Raw genomic sequence first — 23,856 nt, 5'->3', positions numbered from 1 at the left:
CAGGTGGAGGAACAACAACCGGAGGAATCTGAACAACAGGTTGAGCAGGAAGAGCAGGAATAACAGCAGGAAGAGGTACAGCAGGAAGAAGAGGAACATACGGAGGTGGTGCAGAGGCACCAGGCCTTCGTTCATTTAACAATTTGTCGATAAACTCATCAGAAACATGAAGATCTTTAGAAGGATTTTCTGAATACCGAGTGAGAAAGCCCTGTCCATATTCCTAACCGACTCAGACTGTTTGTCCTGATCATATAACAACGCCTTTTCAGCATTTGTTTTATGACGGCGCACATGTTTTTCCCTACTTTTAAGCTGCTGCAACGCTACTCTTTTCCAAGTTTGCAAAACATCAAATGCTGCAGGTCTGGCCTTCTTTTTTTAACAAGACTGACTCTTAATATTCAATATGAGGGATCGCAAAACTACCCTTGACTGGCCACTGAAGTTCGGAGGCATGTCTGGTTTGTCTGTGCCAAATTTTATTAAATACTACACTTCCAATGCCATGCTTACAGTACATAGTACATGCCGGCGACCCCTCCTGTGGTGCCGGGCGGCTAAATTCCAAAGATTGTCTATCACTGCGGAATAATGCCCTAAAGCAGCTAGACAATTTCCCAGGCATTTCTCAAATACTCGGTGTTACCTGGTCAATAATTGTGTCTGCAGATACAATGCGCCAAATTCAAATTGTCATGGTTGAATTAAGAGTCGGGTAACGACTCACCTGACCAAACCTAAGGAGGAACAATCGGTTTACAAAGGACTTACCTAACGAATTTTACCTTGTGTATGGTGATTTCGGCAAATCTGCCCGCCTCAAAAAATTGACCCTCGTCAAGATGCCGTCTCAGACCACACGGTTATCGTCCAGGGAACGGATCGTGCAGCGCTGTTGAGCTGTCGCGTCTCGTTCAATCGGGCCCGTTATGTCACATCGTCCGATCCCGGTCCGATAGCGTGCGTCAACCTTCAATAATCCGGCATCAATCTTGAGGGTCCCTATTCGGGCGCCAACTGTGAAAACAAGGAAATAATATGAGGCAGGGTAACCAAAAAGGAAACACACCAAACACAGGTTACAAAGGAACATACAAAGTACTTTATTTTATACTGAATCCAGTTACAAAAGAACAGAACAAAATTCAGATAGCTATCGACCCTCAGTACAACACAGCGAACTCTGGCGTGGTTCGGTGTGCTCAGTGAGTGCAAATATTCATTGAAACAGTCAGGCTTTTATACATTTCAAGCCTGCTGTTCAGCCCTCCTTTGGGTTAACCATTCCATAAATAAGTTACTGCTCTAGGGTCCCTTGCCAGGTCAAATCTAGTTCATCTTAGGTTTATACATTAACAAGAAGAAATGGTAATAATGTATGCTCTAGGCCTAACATTACAATGCGGGACTTAATTTATACAATATAGTTAAGCAGGTGTTCTCATTCAATTATAGATCAGTTTCGGTGATACAGGTAATCCATTGCACACAGGTCAGCAGAAGGACAAGGTCTCAGCTCATGACCCTAACAAGTGGCCTGCAGGCAAGTTATACATTAGCTGTACAGACATCATGACAATCAAGTTCTGTTCTGAATAACATAGGCTACCATTTTAGCTCACATGGTGACTTTATAGAGCAAGAAAACCTAAAATGGCGGCTTGACCCAAAATGACAGTTTACATGGTTTCTAAGGTCAGGACCTTGCAATGCGAGTTTATTCACATGTAGTTTATAAGCAGCTTGTTAGCAGCTTGGCGTAGGCCAATATACATATATTCATAGCAATAGGAGGCAGGATATAATTTCTAGTTTGACAAGGTGAGAAGGGGGGAACTCCTTGACAGTTTGAGACGCCACCTGACCGAACTCGATATGGACATGGAAGCGGCCGTTCAGGACCTGATGCATGGCATGCAAGAGCTATCAACCGAGGTGCAGAATCTAAAGGCGGAAAACGCTGCTCTCAAACAATTAGTCCTATCCCGTGATTCTGCCACAACAGAAAGTGTGTTGCTGGGCGGCATAGTGGACAAATACGATGGGTCAGCAAAAACCCTTCGCAGATTTCTGGATTCATGTTTGGTCCACTTTACTTTTAAGCCCTACTACTTTTCAACTCCCAGGGCTGAGGTGGGGTTCATAATTTCCCACCTTTCAGGAAACGCCTTAACCTGAGCTACGTCCCTCGTTAATTCCGGCGCTGCTTTCCTAGATGACTAGGATGGCTTCATACAAGCCCTTAAGAACATGTTTGACCGTCCAGAGCAGGTCTATAGTGCCCAGGAATGCCTGTTAGACTTTCAGCAAGGATCCCAGGATATGCTCACCTATGTTACCCGATTCAAGCAATTAGTCAAGGAAGCTGATTGGTCCCCAGAGGCGAGTTTTACCCTTTTCAGGAGAGGACTGAATGAGGAGTTTAAGGATGAGTTGGCCAGAGTGGCTCGCCCAAACTCATTTCAGGCACTAATGAACATTGCCTTGCAAATAGATTTCCGTATCCAGGAAAGGAAGGCAGAGAAGATGAAATCCAGTGGTAATCCTCCAAAGCTGTCCTTTGAGAGTACCACCAAGACGGACACAAACCCAGGCTCAGTCTCTGAACCAGAACCCATGCAGATAGGAGCCTTCCGTGGACCTATATCCCCGCAAGAAAGGATGAGAAGGATTCATACAGGGTTGTGCATGTGTTGTGCCTCAGACAAACACTTGGTTAGGGAGTGTCCTCTAGCCCCTCCTCGGCGTTCGGGAAACGCCAGCTCCCGATCCTAGATGGAGCAGAGCTTCGGGAGAGAGATGTTTGCTCCACATCAATTCCATCCTTGAACTCTCCTGGACAAAACAATTTGGTGATACTACAGGCCTTCCTGTCGCCCTCCAAGAATAAGACCTATCCCATTCTGGCCTTGGTAGACTGCAGAGCTATGGGAATTTTCATTGATCAAGACTGGGTTGTTAGTCATCATATTCCTTACGAGACACGAAGCACCATGTAGCCGGTGGAAGCAATCGACAGAAGACCCCTCACTTCAGGACCCATAAGCCTGCAGACAAAAGAGATCCAGCTTTCCATAAACCATCACCAAGAGCGGATTACATTCGACATCATTAAGTCAGCTCATTACCCCATGGTATTGGGTATGCCCTGGTTACAGAAGCACAATCGTATATCAATTGGACAGTAGGATCACTATTCCTAGGCTCAGAGTTTTGTATGTCCCACTGTCTATTCCTGGATCTGTCCTCGACACCCCCTAAAGAACCACTAAGAGAGCAGCAATCACCACTCATGGTTTCCAATATCATACAAGTCCCAGAGGCCTATCAGGGTTATGCTGATGTATTTTCAACTGCCATAGTCCAGGCCTTACCCCCTCACAGACCTGAAGATGTGCCATAGATACAGATCCCTCAGCTGTGATTCCCTTTGGCAGAATGTTCATCCTTTCCGAACCAGAGAAAAAGGCCCTCCGCGAATACCTGGATACCTACCTTGAAAACGGCACCATAAGACCCTCAAAATCTCCAGCGGGTGCTTCATTGTTCTTTGTTCCCAAGAAGGACACCAAGGAACTCAGACCTTGCCTTGACTATCGTGGCTTAAATCAATGCACCCTCAAGGATCGGTACCCACTGCCCCTGATCTCGGATATCCTGGAAGCTGTGAGAGTCGCCGTAACATTCACGAAGTTGGATCTCCGGGTGCCTATCATTTGATCCGTGTCCGGGAAGGAGACAAATGGAAAACAGCCTTTAGAACACCCTTTGGTCACTATGAATATCTAATCATGCCCTTTGGACTAGCTAATGCTCCCGCAGTCTTTCAGCGTTTCATGGATAGGGTGTTCTCTGACATGTTATTCCTCTTCGTCATTGTCTATCTGGACGACATATTGATCTTTTCCAAGGATCCTCTAAAGCATGAAGAACATGTAAAGGCAGTATTACAACGACTCCGTGAACACAAACTTTTAGCAAAACCCGAAAAATGCTTGTTTCACGTTACTTCTGTTCACTACCTAGGATTCATCCTTAGCCCAGAAGGAACTGGTATGGACCCTTCAAAGGTAAAGGCCATATTGGCATGGCCCGCTCCCACGTCCGTGAAACAAGTTCAATCCTTCCTGGGGCTCGCCAACTTCTACCGGAAGTTCATTTCTACCTTTTCCGAGATCGTTCAGGCGATCGTTGCCCTCTTGAAGAAAGACACCCCCTTTATCTGGTCTACGCCGCAAGATAAGGCATTCCAACGTTTAAAGACGGAGTTCACGCAAGCCCCCATCTAGGCCCAACCCGACATAAATCGGCCATTCCTAGTGGAAACGGATACCTCTAACTACGCCCTGGTTACAGAATCACAATCGTATATCAATTGGACAGTAGGATCACTATTCCTAGGCTCAGAGTTTTGTATGTCCCACTGTCTATTCCTGGATCTGTCCTCGACACCCCCTAAAGAACCACTAAGAGAGCAGCAAACACCACTCATGGTTTCCAATATCATACAAGTCCCAGAGGCCTATCAGGGTTATGCTGATGTATTTTCAACTGCCATAGTCCAGGCCTTACCCCCTCACAGACCTGAAGATGTGCCATAGATACAGATCCCTCAGCTGTGATTCCCTTTGGCAGAATGTTCATCCTTTCCGAACCAGAGAAAAAGGCCCTCCGCGAATACCTGGATACCTACCTTGAAAACGGCACCATAAGACCCTCAAAATCTCCAGCGGGTGCTTCATTGTTCTTTGTTCCCAAGAAGGACACCAAGGAACTCAGACCTTGCCTTGACTATCGTGGCTTAAATCAATGCACCCTCAAGGATCGGTACCCACTGCCCCTGATCTCGGATATCCTGGAAGCTGTGAGAGGCGCCGTAACATTCACGAAGTTGGATCTCCGGGTGCTTATCATTTGATCCGTGTCCGGGAAGGAGACAAATGGAAAACAGCCTTTAGAACACCCTTTGGTCACTATGAATATCTAATCATGCCCTTTGGACTAGCTAATGCTCCCGCAGTCTTTCAGCGTTTCATGGATGGGGTGTTCTCTGACATGTTATTCCTCTTCGTCATTGTCTATCTGGACGACATATTGATCTTTTCCAAGGATCCTCTAAAGCATGAAGAACATGTAAAGGCAGTATTACAATGACTCCGTGAACACAAACTTTTAGCAAAACCCGAAAAATGCTTGTTTCACGTTACTTCTGTTCACTACCTAGGATTCATCCTTAGCCCAGAAGGAACTGGTATGGACCCTTCAAAGGTAAAGGCCATATTGGCATGGCCCGCTCCCACGTCCGTGAAACAAGTTCAATCCTTCCTGGGGCTTGCCAACTTCTACCGGAAGTTCATTTCTACCTTTTCCGAGATCGTTCAGGCGATCGTTGCCCTCTTGAAGAAAGACACCCCCTTTATCTGGTCTACGCCGCAAGATAAGGCATTCCAACGTTTAAAGACGGAGTTCACGCAAGCCCCCATCTAGGCCCAACCCGACATAAATCGGCCATTCCTAGTGGAAACGGATGCCTCTAACTACGCCATAGGAGCGGTGTTGAAGCAGGAACTTGAGGATAAACTGGAGCACCACATTGCTTACCTCTCACGAACCCTGACTCCCAGTGAGACACATTACTCCGTCCTGGAAAAGGAACTGTTAGACATCCGCCAAGCGTTTACTGAATGGCGACATCTACTTCTGGGTGCTAGATATCCAGTTCAGGTCCGCACGGACCATTGGAATCTTCAAATTCTAGAGTCGTTGGAGTGCAGGAACAGTAGTCAGGCGCGTTGGGCCTACTTCTTTGCCCAGTACCAATTCCAACTCACTCATGTTTCCGGATCACAAAAACTGATTGCTGACGCCTTATCTTGACATCCTGACTATATAACTACTGAAGACAGGGCCTATCCTAAGATGTTTCCCCAAACGATCTCTGTAGCTCAGTCATTCAACCTCCTGGAAGAAATTTGAGTGCAAACCCAATCCTCTGAACTCTGGAAGGATATTTCAAGGAAGAATCCATGGAACCTAAGAGTTAAGGAAGGATATTTATTCAAGGACAATGCACTGGTCATTCCTGCACAGAAATTAAAACAAAGAATAATAAACCTCTGTCATGATACCCTTCACTCCGGACATCATGGCATAACCAACACCCTCCGTCTCATACAAAGACAGTTTTGGTGGCCTGGAATGAAGACCAACGTACAACAGTACATCAAAGCTTATACTATCTGCAGTCAAAATAAACATGATAACAAGAGACCGGCGTGTCTTCTACTGCAACCTACACTGCCAACAAGGCCATGGGAATTCATTGCTACAGACTTCATTGTGGAATTACCACCTTCTCGAGGATACACAACCATCATGGTTACCATAGACTTGTTCACTCATATGGCTCATTTTACACCCCTGCGTAAGCTACCATCCTCATCCGAGCTTCCTGGAACACATATTCCGTTTACATGGACTTCCTTCCAAGATCATATCTGATCGAGGACTTCAATACGTCTCTCAATTCTGGAAACATCTCTGTCGCATTTTGGGAATCCAATGCGACCTCTCATCTGGTTATCATCCCCAAACCAACGGGGCCACAGAACGTGCTAATCAGACCCTGGAGCAGTATCTTCGATGTTTTGCCACCAAGGTTCAGGATGACTGGTCGCTCCTGATACCCGTGGCTGAATTCGCCTACAACAATTCCGATCATTCAGCACTTAAGACCATTCCCTTTTATTGTAGCCAAGGTTTCCATCCATCGGTTCTACCCTCTGTTCTCCCTCATCCTACACCAGTACCTACTGTCGACTCCTGGATAGAATCCCTCATCAACGTACACCAGGAGGTCAAAGAAAACTTAGAGAGGGCCAGAACACAGACTAAGAGGTATGCGGATTCCAAAAGAAGACCAGGTCCTCCTTATGCAATTGGTGATCAAGTCTGATTGTCCTCGAAATTACTACCCCTACATCTATGGCCAAACAAGTTGGCCCCTCGGTACTATGGTCCATTTCCCATCAAGGAAATTATCAATCCAGTTTCATACCGGATCAGACTACCAGACTCCTGGACGAAAATTCACCCAGTATTTGGCACATTTATTAAAACCCTACACCCAGTCCTCCCGGAAATCCTGCCGACCTCCTCCTCTGCTGGTCAACAACCAATTGGAATATGAAGTATCCCGAATATGTGACTCCAGGTATAAACGGGGTCAGCTTCAATACCTGGTTGAATGGAAAGGATATCCTCCTAGTGAAAGAACCTGGGAACCACTTTCTAATCTCAAGGCCCCTCGACTGCTCAGAAGATTTCACCTTATACACCCGGGCAAACCCGGAGGCACGGGTCTTCGCAGGAGGCATGCTGTCATGAACTACAGAACACGCCGCTTTTGGACTTCCTGGTCCTTGTCTCAACGGGGCTTACACTCCCTTGTACTCTCAACATGGCCGTCCACTGTGAAACACCTTCCTCGCTCTACACCTTGGACGTAGCGTGTTCTATTAATAGACCACGCCTCCCAAGGCTCGCGCGTCTCAATGCTATTGCGATGTAGCGACCAGACGTGTGCTCCATAGCTCGCGGTATTGTTTTCCTTGCTTCTTTCCGCCAACCCCATTCCCAGTCCTTTCCTTCCTTTCTTGATTCCTGGACGCGTGTGCTAGTAGCGCACTCTGTAAATTTCCCAGATTCCTGGATCTTAGCATCCCGGAACTTTGAACGCACGCTGGAGTCGGAAGAGACTCGTGCAGCCTTATTGAAGACTCGATCCGTCCGCAAGAAGGCATCGATCAAGAAATCCAGCAAATATCGAACTCAGGTGAGAAGGGGGGTACTCCTTGACAGATGAGGGAGCAAAGTTCTGTTGTGGTAGGGGATCTGACTGTAAAACTGATTGTGCTAGTGATAAGGAGTGAACGTTGTGCATTTGGCGCATCTTAGCTTAGAGTAGGCCATCTGAGGGAATGGAAGGTGCTTTGCCAGGTCTTAAGTGTTTCTTTTGCTGCAGTTTGGCTTTCAGGTGCTCTGGAAAATTGCACAGATGTGTATCACTCTTGTGTATCAACAACCAACTGGTTTTCACCTGTGACAAATCTAGGCAAATCGTCCCTTCTCCCCAAAGGGGAGCTTCCCCCCGACCCCCCATTGTGAGGATAGGGAGGTGACCTTGCTCCACAACATGCTTGCTAGGGGTCAAGTCTAGTGGCATTTCACGGGGGAAACTCCCACCTTGGGGACAAGGACTCCCGTTCCTGAGAGGAACTCCCTGAGCCATTCCCCTTAATGTCATATCGGGGACTATCGGAAAAAAAGAACAGTATGAAATCCAGTGCTTTGCCCACAGTATGTCATCACACACAAGAAAAAGACTTAGCACTTAACTGAGATGGGTAGACTGGACGTAGAGGACACGCAGAGGAGAGGCGAAGGAGAGAGTGAGCATATCCTGGGCAAGCCCCCCAACAGCGTGACAGATGAGGGAGGTGGAGCCAAGGAGAGCCACAGAGCCATGACTTTCAGAAGTGGCCTGAGCGCGAGTGTGAAACGCTGGTGAACCAGAATTCACATGGACCGGGGATCAGAGGGTCTGAAATCCAAGTATTGTTGGTGATGTGACCATAACATATTTGGGATGAGCAGTGTTCCCGGTCCAATAACATCGAATAAACCACGCTGAGTGAGAGCCAGGTGTCCGGTTACCCGCAGCCTCACCTGGCCGCAGAGAAGAAGACCACCAAGAGCGGGACGCCGGGAGAGCTCGAGAGACAAACCAGAAGCAAAGGGGAGAGCCCGAGCGAGTGTTGGTCGCAGGACCATTTCCCTACCATCCCAGAGATAACAGGGAGACCAGGAGAACCAGGATACCACCGGGGAATCGTTATCCATTTGGGAAAATGTGTCCCAAACGAAATTGATGAGATATGGAATAGGAAGATCATACACTGGAATTGTAACAATGTAAGAAAGAAAATAATGATTAAACCTAGTAGAGAGCCCCTTAAACATTACATACACATACCCTGGTAAGAGGGGAAAATATACCATAAAGTAAGAAGTGCAGAGTGGAGAATATCAGAAAGAGAATCCTTTTAGTACGAAGTGAAGGCCATCAGAGCCTATAAAGTCGCAATGCCAAGTAAGCCAACTCAGAAGAGGGAGAACATTAATCGCCAAGAAACCCGATCCCCGCTAAGAAAATATATGCAAGAGGAATCCCAAGAGCGTAGCAGACTGGATCAAAGGATATGATACATCCTGCTGACTACATTTAGTTGGCTAGAATAATAGTACGGTCAGGTAGAACTCGTTTTTGGACAGCAGACTCTTTTTATTAAGATTCTAACCAGCACCTTGTGTTATTTATATGGGCAGGAAGCACCCTCATAGCAATAGACAGGCAGGCATTATTCTTATCACTTAATAATCCATTAGTGGAAATTTCAACACTGTGTCTGTGTCCTTCTTCAGACCCGCCACACCCCTTGCGATATTGGAAATGCACGTTTGATAAGGAGGTAATCAACACTGAAAAAGATTAACTCAGAGGCCCAAGGGTTGTGGCATGTGACGATGTTGGATCGAACGTCTCAGGAAACTCGAGCTGAAGCTGGCCACCTGTATGCACCAGCCTCCTGACACTCCTATAGTCCTTCCTTCAATGCTTAGTTTGACTAAGGCCCAAATCCCTCAGTCGCATTCAATCCCAATGTTTTGGTCATGGAAAGAAATATACAGACTGTCAATCAGCTTAGCATGGATGTTTGCCACACTTGACATATAGTACTGTTAGGGCTCTGCATGTCTCAGCCAAGCAGTCGAAGGAATTCCAGACTAGGAGGACATCCGCCCATCTTGACCTATGATGGAAACAAAAGAAAATCTGTTCTGAATCGAAAATGGCTGTGGCGTGTAAACAAGGAAGAAAAGCCTTCTATGTTATGATGTATACACAACCTGTAAAAGACCAACGTCTACCAATATCTGGAAAATAACACAGCAGCTGGGAACTTATCTAAGCCAGTGCCAGAATAGAGCTTCCATCAGCGTCCAATGCATCCTTGAATCTCAGGGATACAGAACAGGAATTTCAGGAATTAATCATAGGACTCACTCTTGGGAAGGATTGATCTTTGTGAGTAAAGAATATCCCAAATAAAAGGTAGAGATTATACTGTCTGATGGGTTGTGCATCACAGCCCTCAAGCAGATAATGCCTTACACCAACAAGACGATAAAACAAAATATAGATTCTAGTTTGGGGTCGGGGGGGAAACTGTTAGGAACCTTTATTTAAAACTAATGGAAACATATATTCCTCGTGCTTTTTGATCTATTCTGTCGGTAGCCTTGAACCCTAAGGAACTACTTAATTTTGATTTTGAAGTGGTGCACACTGTAGGCCAAGTGTTGGAAGTCCTTTAAATGAATGAATTAATCTTTCATTAATCTCTTAACACCGGAGAGCATGAGAGCTTTGAACATGTGTTGCTCTGTTTGTCTTGCTTTCAAGACAAACACATTGCCCCTGTGATATCCTCCTGGAAACAATACTTCCTCTTTTGTGACAATAGTGAATCCTTGTTAATCGATGTTTACTGTGAAATCTTTTTAAAACTCAAATTCTCTGTGTTTGTCCTCATTTAAGGTAAAACGCAGGTGATGGGAGAAATGAAAGTTGCCTTGAAAAAGGAAATGAAGACGGACGGGGAGCAGCTGACGGTGGAAATCCTTCAATGCAGAAATATCACCTACAAATTCAAATCTCCAGATCATTTACCAGGTACAGCAGGGCCCTAGAAGATTCTAGATAATGGAGGCATGGCAGAACCCTTAGAAGATTCTAGATAATGGAGGCACGGTAGAACCCTTAGAAGATTCTAGATAATGGATGTACGGCAGGGCCCTTAAAATATTCTAGATAATGGAGGCACGGCAGAACCCTTACAAGATTCTAGATAATGGAGGCACGACAGAACCCTTAGAAGATTCTAGATAATGGATGTACGGCAGGGCCCTTAAAAGATTCTAGATAATTGAGGAACGGCAGAACCCTTAGACGATTCTAGATAATGGAGGCACGGCAGAACCCTTAGAAGATTCTAGATAATGCATGTACGGCAGGGCCCTTAGAAGATTCTAGATAATGGAAGCACGGCAGAATCCTTAGAAGATTCTAGATAATGGATGTACGGCAGGACCCTTAGAAGATTCTAGATAATGGAGGCACGTCAGAACCCTTAGAAGATTCTAGATAATGGAGGCACGACAGAACCCTTAGACGATTCTACATAATGGAGGCACAGCAGAACCCTTAGAAGATTCTAGATAATGGAGGCACGGTAGAACCCTTAGAAGATTCTAGATAATGGAGGCACGGTAGAACCCTTAGAAGATTCTAGATAATGGATGTACGGCAGGGCCCTTAAAATATTCTAGATAATGGAGGCACGGCAGAACCCTTACAAGATTCTAGATAATGGAGGCACGACAGAACCCTTAGAAGATTCTAGATAATGGATGTACGGCAGGGCCCTTAAAAGATTCTAGATAATTGAGGAACGGCAGAACCCTTAGACGATTCTAGATAATGGAGGCACGGCAGAACCCTTAGAAGATTCTAGATAATGCATGTACGGCAGGGCCCTTAGAAGATTCTAGATAATGGAAGCACGGCAGAATCCTTAGAAGATTCTAGATAATGGATGTACGGCAGGACCCTTAGAAGATTCTAGATAATGGAGGCACGTCAGAACCCTTAGAAGATTCTAGATAATGGAGGCACGACAGAACCCTTAGACGATTCTACATAATGGAGGCACAGCAGAACCCTTAGAAGATGCTAGATAATGGAGGCACAGCAGAACCCAGCAGGTAGCCAGCTCTGCAGCTTCTCATTACAAGCAACCAAGTATCGTTTGATTTTGACTAAATATGGAAAATTACTAGTTGCAGTTTACGTTCTACAAACTCAAAAATAAAATAAAAGTGAATGAATGCAAAATACAAAACAGCAATTTGAACTGAATGTGAGATTCTTTTACCAGAAAAAAATGAAAAAGATCATAATGTGCAATTATTCATCTTGCATTTTCAGGGTGCAGGGAAACTCACCTTTGTTCCACATTCACGTATATGCTGAAGAGTGTCTGTTTGAATAATATCTGTAAAATCTAGTTCCTCTCCTCAAAACTCAACTAATTCCTGGATTTCTTGATTATTAGCTAGAGATACCATTGAAGCTTTGCCCCAGTCTTTGTTCCGGGCCAAAATGGTGTCCTGCTTTGTCTAGTACAGGGTCTGACACCTGTGGCTCTCCAGATGTTTTGGACTGCAAATCCCATGATCCCTTACCATTGACTCTGCTGGCTAGGGTTTAGGGGAGATTTAGTCAAATACTTCTAGAGAGCTGGAGGTTGCAGACCCCTATGGTAGATGCTAAATCCCTTTAGGGGAACATCCCTTTGTGACTCCTGAAGGCCACAGCTCATCAGTGATCAAGACTCTTAAGGAGGGCTGGCACATTCTAAATGATACACATCTCTGACAATAGCCACCATCAGTCTCCCAGAAGTTTTTCAACAACCCCAGCAGCTTCAAATGGCATAATTTGACCCGCCAGTCAGGAACACAAAGATTGCTTGGTTGTTAGTGACTTACGCTGTTTCCCAAAAGCAAATTGCACAAATTCACTGGATCTTCATGACATCCTTTACAACAAAAAAACACACACAAATAGGTGTCAGTGCAACATAGCAATGTATTGCTTTACAACATAAACATAGATAGGATATTTGATATTTTTCAAAATGATGTCAATGAAATTATTTCTAATCAAATCACTTCCTGAATTTAGAATTTTGTCTAAATGTATTGTTTCCTACACGTGTTGCACCTTGCACAACATGGAAAGAGATTAACTTTGATCATAAAATGACATAGTGGTGTATTATAAAATGCCAACACAATCTATTTTGAAAAGCACGGAAGCATATCTTTTTAATGCTATAAAGATGTTGCTGGGGTAATTTACAGAAAGATCACACTGTTCTGTCCAATATTGTATTGACATGGTCTAAAAGATGACTGGTTATCACTTTGAATGTTTTTGAATCCATCTGACAGTAGATCACAAATCCCATCATACCTGTGTGCTCTCTGCATCATGTTGGAAAAAAGACGCGTAGCCCAGCTAACTTTACGAAATAAATGCAGATTTGGTGGGGGACTTGTACACAAAATACCCCAACATGTTTGCACATAAGGGGTGAAACTGTTGAACAATTGTAGATTTCCTGTTACCGTTCCCATTTGACTGAGAACAATTCCTACATTCGCTGCCAGGGAAGAGCGCTCAGCCAATCAAATGGCTGGAAACACAGGTGAGAAAAACCAGTGTACTTCCTGGGTTTCTCCAGCCACCTGGGTGCCGCCCTTTTGATTGCAAGGAGTCAACAGGAAGTCACTCCCTGTTGCCTCCACAGTCTCCCACCCTCCCCCGACCACAAAGAAATACCGGAAACGTCATTCACCCCACCTTCCCCACTTACCTGCTGGACCGGAGCTTTGTGCTCCAGTCTTGGCGCTCCTTACCACCCGAGGCCACCAAAATGGAAATAGAAAAGGGACTCCGCCCCTACTCTTTTTACTCTCATGGCAGCCATCTTTTAATATTTTTTTTTTTACTGGAAACGTTGCTTGCACAATACGTGTGGAACCCAACTCCTGTAAAATAAAAAAAAAATATATATTCGCAAACAGGATGAACCCCAGGGTGTAAATAGAAATCCCCCCCACTTAGGGTGGCGTACCAGTCGGTGTCGCTGAGCCCTCAATGAAGTTCTTGCACCATTCCAACCCGCCTCTGCTCAGGCTGGCGGGCTGTCACCGGCCCTGTACAGCCCCCCCCAACTCCCCAAGGGAGGGTTATTGCTACATTAATGTTATTTTTCCAATTTTAAATTCCCCCGAATAAGGGCAAGGAAGAGGATCCTCCTTCCCATTACCATATTTCAACTTTGTTGCCGCCACGCCAAGTGCCTTTCAAAAACACTTGTTTTATGTTGTAACTATCTAATAGGGGACTTTTTTTTACCATGTGTCTATTTCTCTTCTCACAGATCTGTACGTGAAGCTTTATGTGATCAATCTTGCGACTCAAAAGCGAGTGATCAAGAAAAAGACGCGGGTCTGCAGACATGACCGAGAACCTTCCTTCAATGAAACCTTTAGGTTTAGTATGAATCCAGCTGGACATTCTCTGCAGGTAAATCCTCAGCACAATATTGAACCCCTGCTTTTGGGTGTGATATATTTGGAATGAAAAAAGAGTAACAAGGGGGTGGGGAGTCCCCAGTTACAACACATCTTGTAGGATTGTTAAATTGCTACCTTTGTGATGTATTTAGTAATTCATGAGATCTGCAATGAAGCTGTGTAGCCTTGTTTTTGTTATGTTCACAAAAATGTCAATAAAGCAGAATATAAAAAAAAAAATAACAATACAAATTGATAAAAATGCAGTGGTTAAATAATAGTTGTAATTACCTGCTTAAAAATACAACTCTGTAGCACTTTTTTAATGCTGCATCGTGTGCGGTTATATGCTGTACCACATGACATCACATCTCATTTTATTTGCAACTGAAAGTGATTTTGCTTAAGCGTCGCTTTTGAGTATTCACAAATGTTGATCTTTTCGAGCGGGAATCTTTGTTGAAGAGGTCTCTGCATCAAGATTATGCTGCTGAGAGCTCTGTGTCATGTTAAAATCACAGGGTTAAATCCCAGTAGGGTATCTCTGCCTTTCATCCTGGCAAAGCTGATCACACAGGGAGATTTCACTTTAATAGCAAAGCATGTCAATTACAAGGTTACCAAATAGCAAAATGTGCGCAATGAAAGGAACTCATGGTGGCGACAGTAAAGACAGACACAAGTGATCACAATTCCAGGGTGTTTATTAAACTGTATAGGCAGGTTGGAAAAGCGCCTAATCTAAACATTAATTTAAGATGGGAGCAAGCTACGACCATCAAATAATAATAAGGGAGTCCTAGTGTTGACTTTGTCAAATAAAAGGGCCCATACTAAAAAAAACTATTGCCAATCCTTACACTAAATACAAAAGAAGTGTGGGACAATGTTCATAAGAAAGAAGGAAGTGTTCACAAATAATAAGTCAGGATGCGGTAGTCAGGGTCTACCTGCCCAACGTTTCAACACATGCCAAAGTAGGACTTTGGAGCACAGCACCAGCGCGAGGTAACAGTTCCGCTTTCAGCAATCAGGGCCTTGAGCGATTAAGTCTCTTTTCTACAAAAAGTCTCTTGCCTCCGTAGACCTGATTTATCAAAATAATAGACAAAGTGTTCAGTTTTCACACATACATTAGGTGATGCCTTTTTCACCCCTGGATTGCCCTCTTCTGGGCTCGGACCCTCCTCAATTGTTAGTCTCCCTCTTCCGGGTTCAATATGGCTGTCAACACAATCTTCTTTGTATCATTCACAAATCTTAATGTCTTTTGAAACAGTTCACTGTGGAAATCTCTCGACCGGGATCACTCTTGTCAACACACTGTATTTTGGGACTTTAGAATATACCCCCTGTGTCACTTTTGCCAAATTTGTCATCGTGCCTTTCTCATTCAACCCTTATGATGTGGAATTAATTTCCCTTATCTTCACAAGCATCTGTGTTCAAAGACTTTCAACTGTACAGATGATTTTTCAAGACCCCTGTATGACCACTTTGACCCCCTTCTCGCCTTTCCCAAGGGCTTCTAGTTATGGTAGTTTCAACAATTGGGTAATCGGCCACAGTTTCCTGAGTGAGCACCCACGTGGTGCCGGACTTCTCTGTTGCTGGTTTCCCTCTTTTGCATCAATTGCTCTTTTAGCCTTTCACAGTTCAAATTAGCCATTTGCTACTTATCGTTCAACACGGTTTGGTTTCTTATTGACTCTTCCCTCAACTCACTGGCTGTGATGAACCGATTGGCTTTCTTTCTCTTTGGAGAAAAGGTTCGTACCGCGGGGACAAGTGTCTCTCCCCGGCTTGGTTATCAGCGGAGGAGGGTCTCGTGTACCATTGACATCTGCTGCAACACACGCTGGCTATTGTTTGCAGTCTTACGATTCCTTCTGCTGAAGTTTTACAGGTCTTGATTGGAAAGGGCAAAGTCGCTTCTTTCCATGTCACTCTCTCGGTATGCGCCGTCTTTCTCCTCCTCTTCTTGAACTGCCGTGCTGAGTTAACTCTCACGTTGTGTGGTCTAACTTCCTCGTATTGTGCTCTTGTGCTCCACCTTTTATCCTTGTGGCGAAGGGAAAGGCACATCGGGTGTGTGTGGTTCTGGTCAATTGCCTGACTTTGCCTGATCGTGGTGTTGGGACATTTGAGGTAAATGGCTTGAGTGTTATTCCGTTGTCCTTTGTAATATGCGAAAGTGTTTGCGTCGGAAAAGGCAGGGGGTAAAGTGTTTGTGTATCCTATGCGGTAGGTTGGGTAAAAGTTGTCATAAGAACGGTGATAGCACATCTCTCCCATCGGTGTCCCACTTCCACTCCTAGAGGGCCCCCCATCCAGGTGATCCTCCCTCACTGGTCCACCCCCAGGAACTGGATCCAATGGCAATGGACGTATCCTGAGCACCTGGATTACCAACCCTCTGGGACTATTCTGGGAGACACCTCTGAGTTTCTCACATGAATCAGGTGGTAAATAAAATACATATACATCTTTCTTTTTTATGTTTTGCCATTTTAAAAAAGAAAAATTCCTACACCAGCCTTTTTTTAAAGCTCTTTTTTTCGATGAATTTATTATGGCAATAACACCCGGTCCGGTGGGCCGGGTCGGCTGGTAATGGCCTGGGGCCCAAGTGATAGCCATGAGCACAGCGAGGGCCTTAATGATAGGCCTCAGCTCAGTTACCAACCAATCCAGTGGACCAGATTGGGTGTTATTGCCATTAGCACCCTGGGTTTCTAATCTGGAAACCCAGGGTGCTAATAGCAATGTATTGTGTATGAATGAACGGGACACGCTTGCTGTATTTTGTTCATTTATATAAAATAACTACCTAACTACCCTTAATGGAGGGAAGAGGAGGGTGGAGGGGAAGTTGGCATTGTGAGGGAGCACCCATCAGGTTGCTTGGAATGTGGGCTTGGATCGGGTGCTAATTTTAACTACATCTCTATGGAATTGGCTTTGAAAGTTTTTCTTGGCTTTCACTTCTGAGACAGATAATTCCTCTAGATAGTTACTTTTGTTTTGTCTTTATTCTCATGTATCATCCCAAGTTTGTCTTTAGGATGCTTGTTTACTATTTGCTGAATTTCAACATACTTTGCTTCCGAGAATTTCTCATAAAAGACAGGCTGTGCATCTCATGGGCCCAGGACCCTATTGAGAAATGTTATGTTCTGTTATGTTGATTTATACCACGCATCGCTACCACCCAAGGGCAGTCTCCAGGTCCTCATGTGGTTCTGCAAGAGAAGAGGGCGGGGTGTGTTAGTGAGGATAAGATGATAGGATAGGTTCAGAACCAGGAGAAACTGGCGTCTTTGTGCTTTGCCTTGCGTGTGGGCATTGGTTCAAGAGTCCCCACTTGTTGTAGCCGTAAAGGATAAGACTCAGTGCCATGGATGTGTGGTAGTGTTTGTGTTGGTTGTGTGGGTCGTATGAGGTAAGAGGGGTTGCAGTCGTGCTCACTGGTTAGTTGCATCCATAAGGGGTCCAGAGTGCTGAATGACTTTTAGGTGTTTTATTGAATTGTGTTCTGTTCTTTTTTAGTGTCATTGGGTTTATGAATCATGTGCACGGGTGTGTTCCCACTGTGGTTATTTCAAGTCTCAGAGAGTTGGTTGAGTGTGAGAATTAAATTAATTCTATGTGTGTTTGTGTAGTATGGCTAGCCCCTACTCATGTATAGTGGGGTTGGTTTTTGTGGAGGAGCAGGAAAGGGGGGAATTTGTTGGTACATTGGTTAATTTGACAGTGCCTCAGAAGTACGTGTTTGTTTGCCGCTCAATTGTACCGTCCAACATTCTTGGTTGTGGTCCGTCGGCCAGTCCTGCCTTCCGTTGGCCAGCTCCTAACTTCCCCTATGGTTTGGAGGGCAAATGGGTGGTTGTACATGGTGTGTTCCTAATTACTCAGCGCAGTTGTGTCTTGGCCTGTTGTGCGGCTGGCTGCTAAATGGGTGCGCAGCTGGTATTGTAATACATTTGAGGAAGTGGCACGCGACCGGGCAACCCTAGTTATGTGGGTGAGCAATTGCTGGACTGGTGCTTTGATTGAATATGTTACATGTCTGGGCTTTCCTGAGTGTGCCAGCCCCTCTATAATATGAAAAATGTAACTCCTTGTTGCAAAGGAAAAAAAGAGAAAAGGCATGAAACCATCTGTTACGTATGCACAGTGTTGCCACACTAAATTATTCTGAAATTGGAAACTGAAGCATATTTTCAAACTGAAACACAGCTGTAATCTTTTGGTCCAAGGTCAGAATGGGACAAGAAATAGGCCTGGACACCCAAAACAAAGTGGCCCACCCCTCGCTTCAAAAAACTGGCCAACACCTCAAAAAAAAGTGGCCCTCAAACCATCCTCCGTGAATCACGTCATTACGGAAAATGCTACTTATGGAGGGTTTATGTGTCTGTTACATTAAAACACAACTCATGAAATAAAATAACTTTGCATACAGTTCTGTGACAGGGTCCACAGCTGCGAGGCACAGGAGTGGCATGAACCAAACAACCCCACTGCGGTTTTGGGACCTGTTGCAAGTCGATGCTTATACAGGGCTCCGCAATCCCAGCAGGGAAGTTGGGTTAGGGTGACGATGGGTGGATACGAAGGGGGAAATACGGATACCGGAATGAGGTTTAGGGAGAGATTATGGATAGGTTGGGGATGTTAGGGTAAGGTTTTGACCATAGCGCATGCTTTCAGTGAGCTGTTGCACAGCACTCATACAAACATACGTCCCTACTTCTGACTCTACACACACATACAATATCACTATCTCAGTATACAAAGGCACAGCAGCATAATAAACACACATAAGGTAGTGCAGCACTTAGTTAAGGTTAGTTGTCGCCCAGAGTGTCCCTTGTTGTTGTCCCCTGCGATTGTGTTGTGCCACTGCCACGATGTGTCATAGTAGCTCTTCAAATGCTGCAAGGGAGCGAGTGCTACAATTAGTGCACATATCAAACACTGCTGCATGAATGGCTCTGCTTTCAAATTGTTGGTACCCCTGTGCCTTCGGGCCAGTAATAAAGACCCAATAGCCTGCCCTGCCCAAATCCATTTACCCCCCATTTAGCAGACAATGGCTGAATACATTGCTCACTGTATTTTTTTGTTTTTTTGTTTTGGCTCTTAGGTGCCACTTTAAGCCCAAACTATTGCATTAAAGTACAGATGGGGAGAATGGTAAATGAGGAGGGACACAAAGCTTGTAGGTGTCATTTGGTTGGTAGAAGCTGGGGGAGGTGGAAAAAAGGGGCTGGTGTGTGATGGGAAGGAGGAAAGAAGGAGCCGGTGTGTGATGGGAAGAAGGAACTGGTGTAGGTGTGTGATGCGGAGGAGGAAATAAGGTGCCAGTGTGAGCGATGGGGAGGAGGAGAGGACTGAGTGATGGGGAGGAGGAAAAAAGCTGGTGTGTGATGGGGAGGAGGGAGGAAAGGCCAGGGGCGCTGCTGCAATGAGCTATCCGAGCACTGTCTGCAGCATCGGAGTCGACGGGCAGGATAAGTTCAGCTTCTCTGGCCCCTTGGTTGTGGCAGCCTGCCACAAGACACCAGGACGAGCCATGGGCCACACACCACATCTCCCGGGCACATGTACTGCCCATCCCTCAAAACGTGGTCCTCTATTCCTGAATATTGCTGCCTCCAGGGATGCCATGCCTAGAGACATCCAAGCAGCTAAAGGTGTGTATCTGTTGTTATAAACCAACTAAATGTGTTTGCTATGAAGTCATTCACCTTAACACCAACTGCAGTGATTTTCATCTTAACCGAGATATTATGGTTGGGTGTGCTTTAACAATTCACCCACAGCAAATTATAATAAATAAAGATGTGATGCTGTAGAAAATTATCCAACAAAATTAAAACAAACACTTGATTATCACCCATGTGGGAATCTGTGAATGTAGCCACGAGTGCTGCATCAATTGGGTATTTTTCCAGAACAAGACATCACATTTATTTTGAGAACAACCCTCAAGCATGTTTCCAACTACTACAAACAATCAAAGCCGCACACCACAAACAATTCCCCTACCAAACACATTCAGTGCAATGCAATAATTTAACCTTCCTTGGGAAAGCCAGCAGTTTGGGATTTTGGGTTGGCATGTGATATTTGCCAGGCAATGTCATAATAGTTCTACCGGCATATAAAATGGTATCAGCTAGGAAATTGTGTAATTACCAGTACGTGGCAAATACCTAAGGAACACCTAAACGCAAGCCACAACTGTTGGCTTTGTCATGCTTGTTCCTATCAGGACTTTAGTGCAAGGACAGATAGAAACCAAGTGGCTGAAGGCACACCTGGTTAAACATTGTTTTTATACCATGAGCTCATTTACAGCTGCAACTATGCCATTAACTCTCAGCAGACTGCTTAGAAATAACACTGGCAGGTCAAAGTTAGATGTTGCTGTCTGGCAGAACCATTTTGAAGAGATCCCAGTAGGATGTATTTTGTGTGGCGAGGGGCTGGTGATGGGTGGAAATGACCATAGCGATTAGCATGGCCATGGGCAGCGAATAGATAGGCAAATAACCAAACACACACAAGCTGGGTATTACTCCAAGCAGTACTTTAGTGCAATAGATTTGGTTTATAGTTCACGCTTAAGAGCTACCTAATAGCCAAAACCAAACATGGGGCTTTCAGTCTTTAATCACTCCACGAGGATTGCTCATTTTAATCTGGTATGCAAGCACACAGTAATTAGTTTGAAAAGCATGACAACGTGTGAAAACTGTATAATCCTTACGCAGAAAAGAGGTTTGGTTACACAGTGCTGCCACCTTGACAAGGTTGTATCATCAGAATTTATAGGCTATGGTATTGGGTATTATATCTTGCACGTTCTGATATTTGCATAGCCTCTTGGCGCTTTGGGTCCTGCGAGAGGGGATGGGATTGTTAATACGTAGCAAGAGAAAAGGAAGGCTGTCATTGCAAAAACAGTGATGCACAGCAGTTCAGATTGAACTGTACCCCGATGCCTGGTAAACGTATGAGCATACATAAAAACATGTGTGAAGAAGTTGCAGGATAAAATCTCAGGGTGGTAAAGTGGCTTCATGTTAAATGGTATCCAGAGGTGGCGTCTTGACCTGCAGGAGTATAATCGTGGGCAAAGTCAGACTGAGTGTAATGGATGTGGCACATGGGAATACTAATTCTGGTGTGTTGCATGGCACTGATATCACTGGGCATACAGTTTCAGAGTGCATGGTAACTGATAACCCACAAACCCCACAATGTCAGGGTATTGAAGGAATTTCACACAGCAGCATCCTGTTCCCAAGCCGATGGTGTTGTACTTTGGCTATCCTCCCAGATGGTAGGTGCTAGCCGTGAAAGTCGCCTGCCGTGCCTGGTAGGGGAAGGTGTGTGTGGCGGTCAAGGTATGAGGCTTATTCGTGTAAATGGCCACATCAGAGCCAAGGAGAGAGGCACAGGGGAAATTGATGTACTTGCTCTTCTCTCCCATTTCACTACCCATCCTTGCCAACGCACTTCAGCGCCCGCTCTACGTTACCACCCCCCTCAGAAAACCCCTCCACCAGTCCTCTGCAGACATATCCATTTTAATAATCATTTCTTTTGACCTTTTCTTCTCTTTTTACTCTATCTCCCTCTCTTTTCTCTCCATCTGAAGATACACATTATGTGTGCAGCAAGGAGATGCCAAGTGAATGGGAGACTTGCGGCGCTTAAGTTGCTGAGCAAACATGACATCAAAAGACGTTTTTGTTATGTGTTTAAATGGTTTCATGTTTTAATGTTTGCCGTGACCGAACAATCTTTATTCCATGTGAATTGATGCAAGATCTGTGTGCTCGCTTACGTTTTACTAAAGCAGCAGGCTGAACAAAGTGCGACATCGATTTGCACCTTTTTTGCTCTTGTTCCGTTTCGGAAGAGTGGGCTGACTTTTGAGTGCACTGAAAGCATCTACCAGAAGTTACAAGTAATGGACCACACCACATCATTTAAGATGTCTGCCCATTTTCGACTGCTACTGGCATGAAAGTATGTACAGTATGTGTGGTACTGGCTGCGTCTGAGCCTTGCCTCGGTATGCTTATTTTTAAATGAATTGTTGACTGAGGCAACCTATTTAAAGCAAGGAAATGGTGACGTAGAGAACTGCTCTGGATGTGCTGCCATTTCCCATACAATGCATATACCGAGCCAAAATACTGAGCTGAATCGGGATCTGTCCCTACTTCCCAAGAGCTAAGGGTTCTATGAGGCACGTTCTTTTGGGTTTGAGAGAAGTACTCTACGGGATATGAAAACACACGGTCCCATTACTCCTTCTGAAAGTAAGCCTCACCCTGCCTTACATAGGAACAATGCCAAGTGGGGCATCGGGGGACCTCAGCCATAATGCTAAGAACATGTTTCTTGGGGGATTGAGGTCACCCAGATTTACTCCCAGTGCCACATTGTAGGGGTTCAAAAGCAGCTGCACCTCAACAAACCCTATGGAAGTGTGGGATGAAGCTTCTCAAAACCCCCTTACCTTGAATAGCAGAAAGTCAAACACAGGAGTCTTCGTGATGCACATTTTCGAGGAAAAGCTGAAAGTACACAGTCGTCCCTTCCTCATTAGTCCCTCTTTAGCTGAGCCTTGCAGTGTCTGAGCACAGTGCACACCCAGGCTCATTATCGGCCCACCCAGTGACAGTCCACCCCCACCCCCAGGCCGAGGAAATGAAGCAACTTGCAAATGCGGACGGCCCGGGACCTATATTACAATGCACTGGGAGCGTTTTGTTAAAAAGTAACACTTGTCTGTCTAGGTTCACCTGGAGGCTGGCGCCATGGTGTCTCTGCCGAGCAATGCAGAAGAAGGCGCGTTATTTAACAGAAGCACCGTTAGGGGAAAAACAGAAGAGTCTGCAAACCTCCCAACCAGGCAGCAGAGGAGGGGCATATGTCATTGTTTTAAGGTTTCATGGATACTAGGTGAACATTGCTTTAATGCCGAGCGTACACAAAGGAAATTCCTGTCTTTTTAATGGTGTTATCTACTCAGACTCCACTAATTGTACCTCTCCGGACAGTAAATCCCTTGTGATCACGATAACGTTGCTCATCTATCATTGTAATTGTTTCTTAGGCAAGCGTTACAACAACAAAAAAATGAAAATAGCAGGCCTTAGAAAACCAATGTAACAAACAGGCCCAGGACTGCTTCAGAAACCGGCCCTCGCCTCCTTCCCAAGTGATTTTGTATCGGCCACGGGCCGATTGGCCGATGGGCCCAGTCCAACTCTGCTTTGGTCAAACTTTCAGTCCCAATGGAACCTTGAACGTTTTTTTTATTTAAAAGCAACTTATGTACATGTAGGTCAGGTATGTGTTTACCAAATTGTGTTTAATTCCTCTAGGATTAGCCTCAAGACAAGGCCATGCCTACCTGTAAGAATTCACGGACATAGGGAGGTTTAGTCACCCTTGCTGTGAGAGTTGGGCACGGCTCAGTCTTTGACTAAAGTTGGCCGCTGTCTGTTTGCGTCCTCTGCAGAATAAACCATCATCGGAGCAACACTTTTCCCAGAT

The 23,856-nt window shown here is 45.0% G+C and overlaps 1 protein-coding gene across 7 annotated transcripts in view; it reads left to right on the top strand.

The window, feature by feature from the left end:
- Positions 1-23,856, top strand: part of PCLO (piccolo presynaptic cytomatrix protein) — an 854,190-nt gene that overhangs the window by 819,027 nt on the left and 11,307 nt on the right. For all 7 annotated transcript variants that reach the window (XM_069627816.1, XM_069627812.1, XM_069627813.1 and 4 more), the window contains 2 exons: positions 10,664-10,798; positions 14,136-14,281. In XM_069627816.1, coding sequence (XP_069483917.1) covers positions 10,664-10,798; positions 14,136-14,281 — 281 coding nt within the window. The remainder of the gene's footprint in view (positions 1-10,663; positions 10,799-14,135; positions 14,282-23,856) is intronic.

Source organism: Ambystoma mexicanum, chromosome 12 (assembly GCF_040938575.1).
Source record: "Ambystoma mexicanum isolate Mex_15411 chromosome 12, UKY_AmexF1_1, whole genome shotgun sequence".
In the NCBI taxonomy this organism is placed as follows: domain Eukaryota; kingdom Metazoa; phylum Chordata; class Amphibia; order Caudata; family Ambystomatidae; genus Ambystoma; species Ambystoma mexicanum.
The sequence above is the reverse complement of the archived record's forward strand: the minus strand, read 5'-3'. Positions and strand labels throughout refer to the sequence as shown.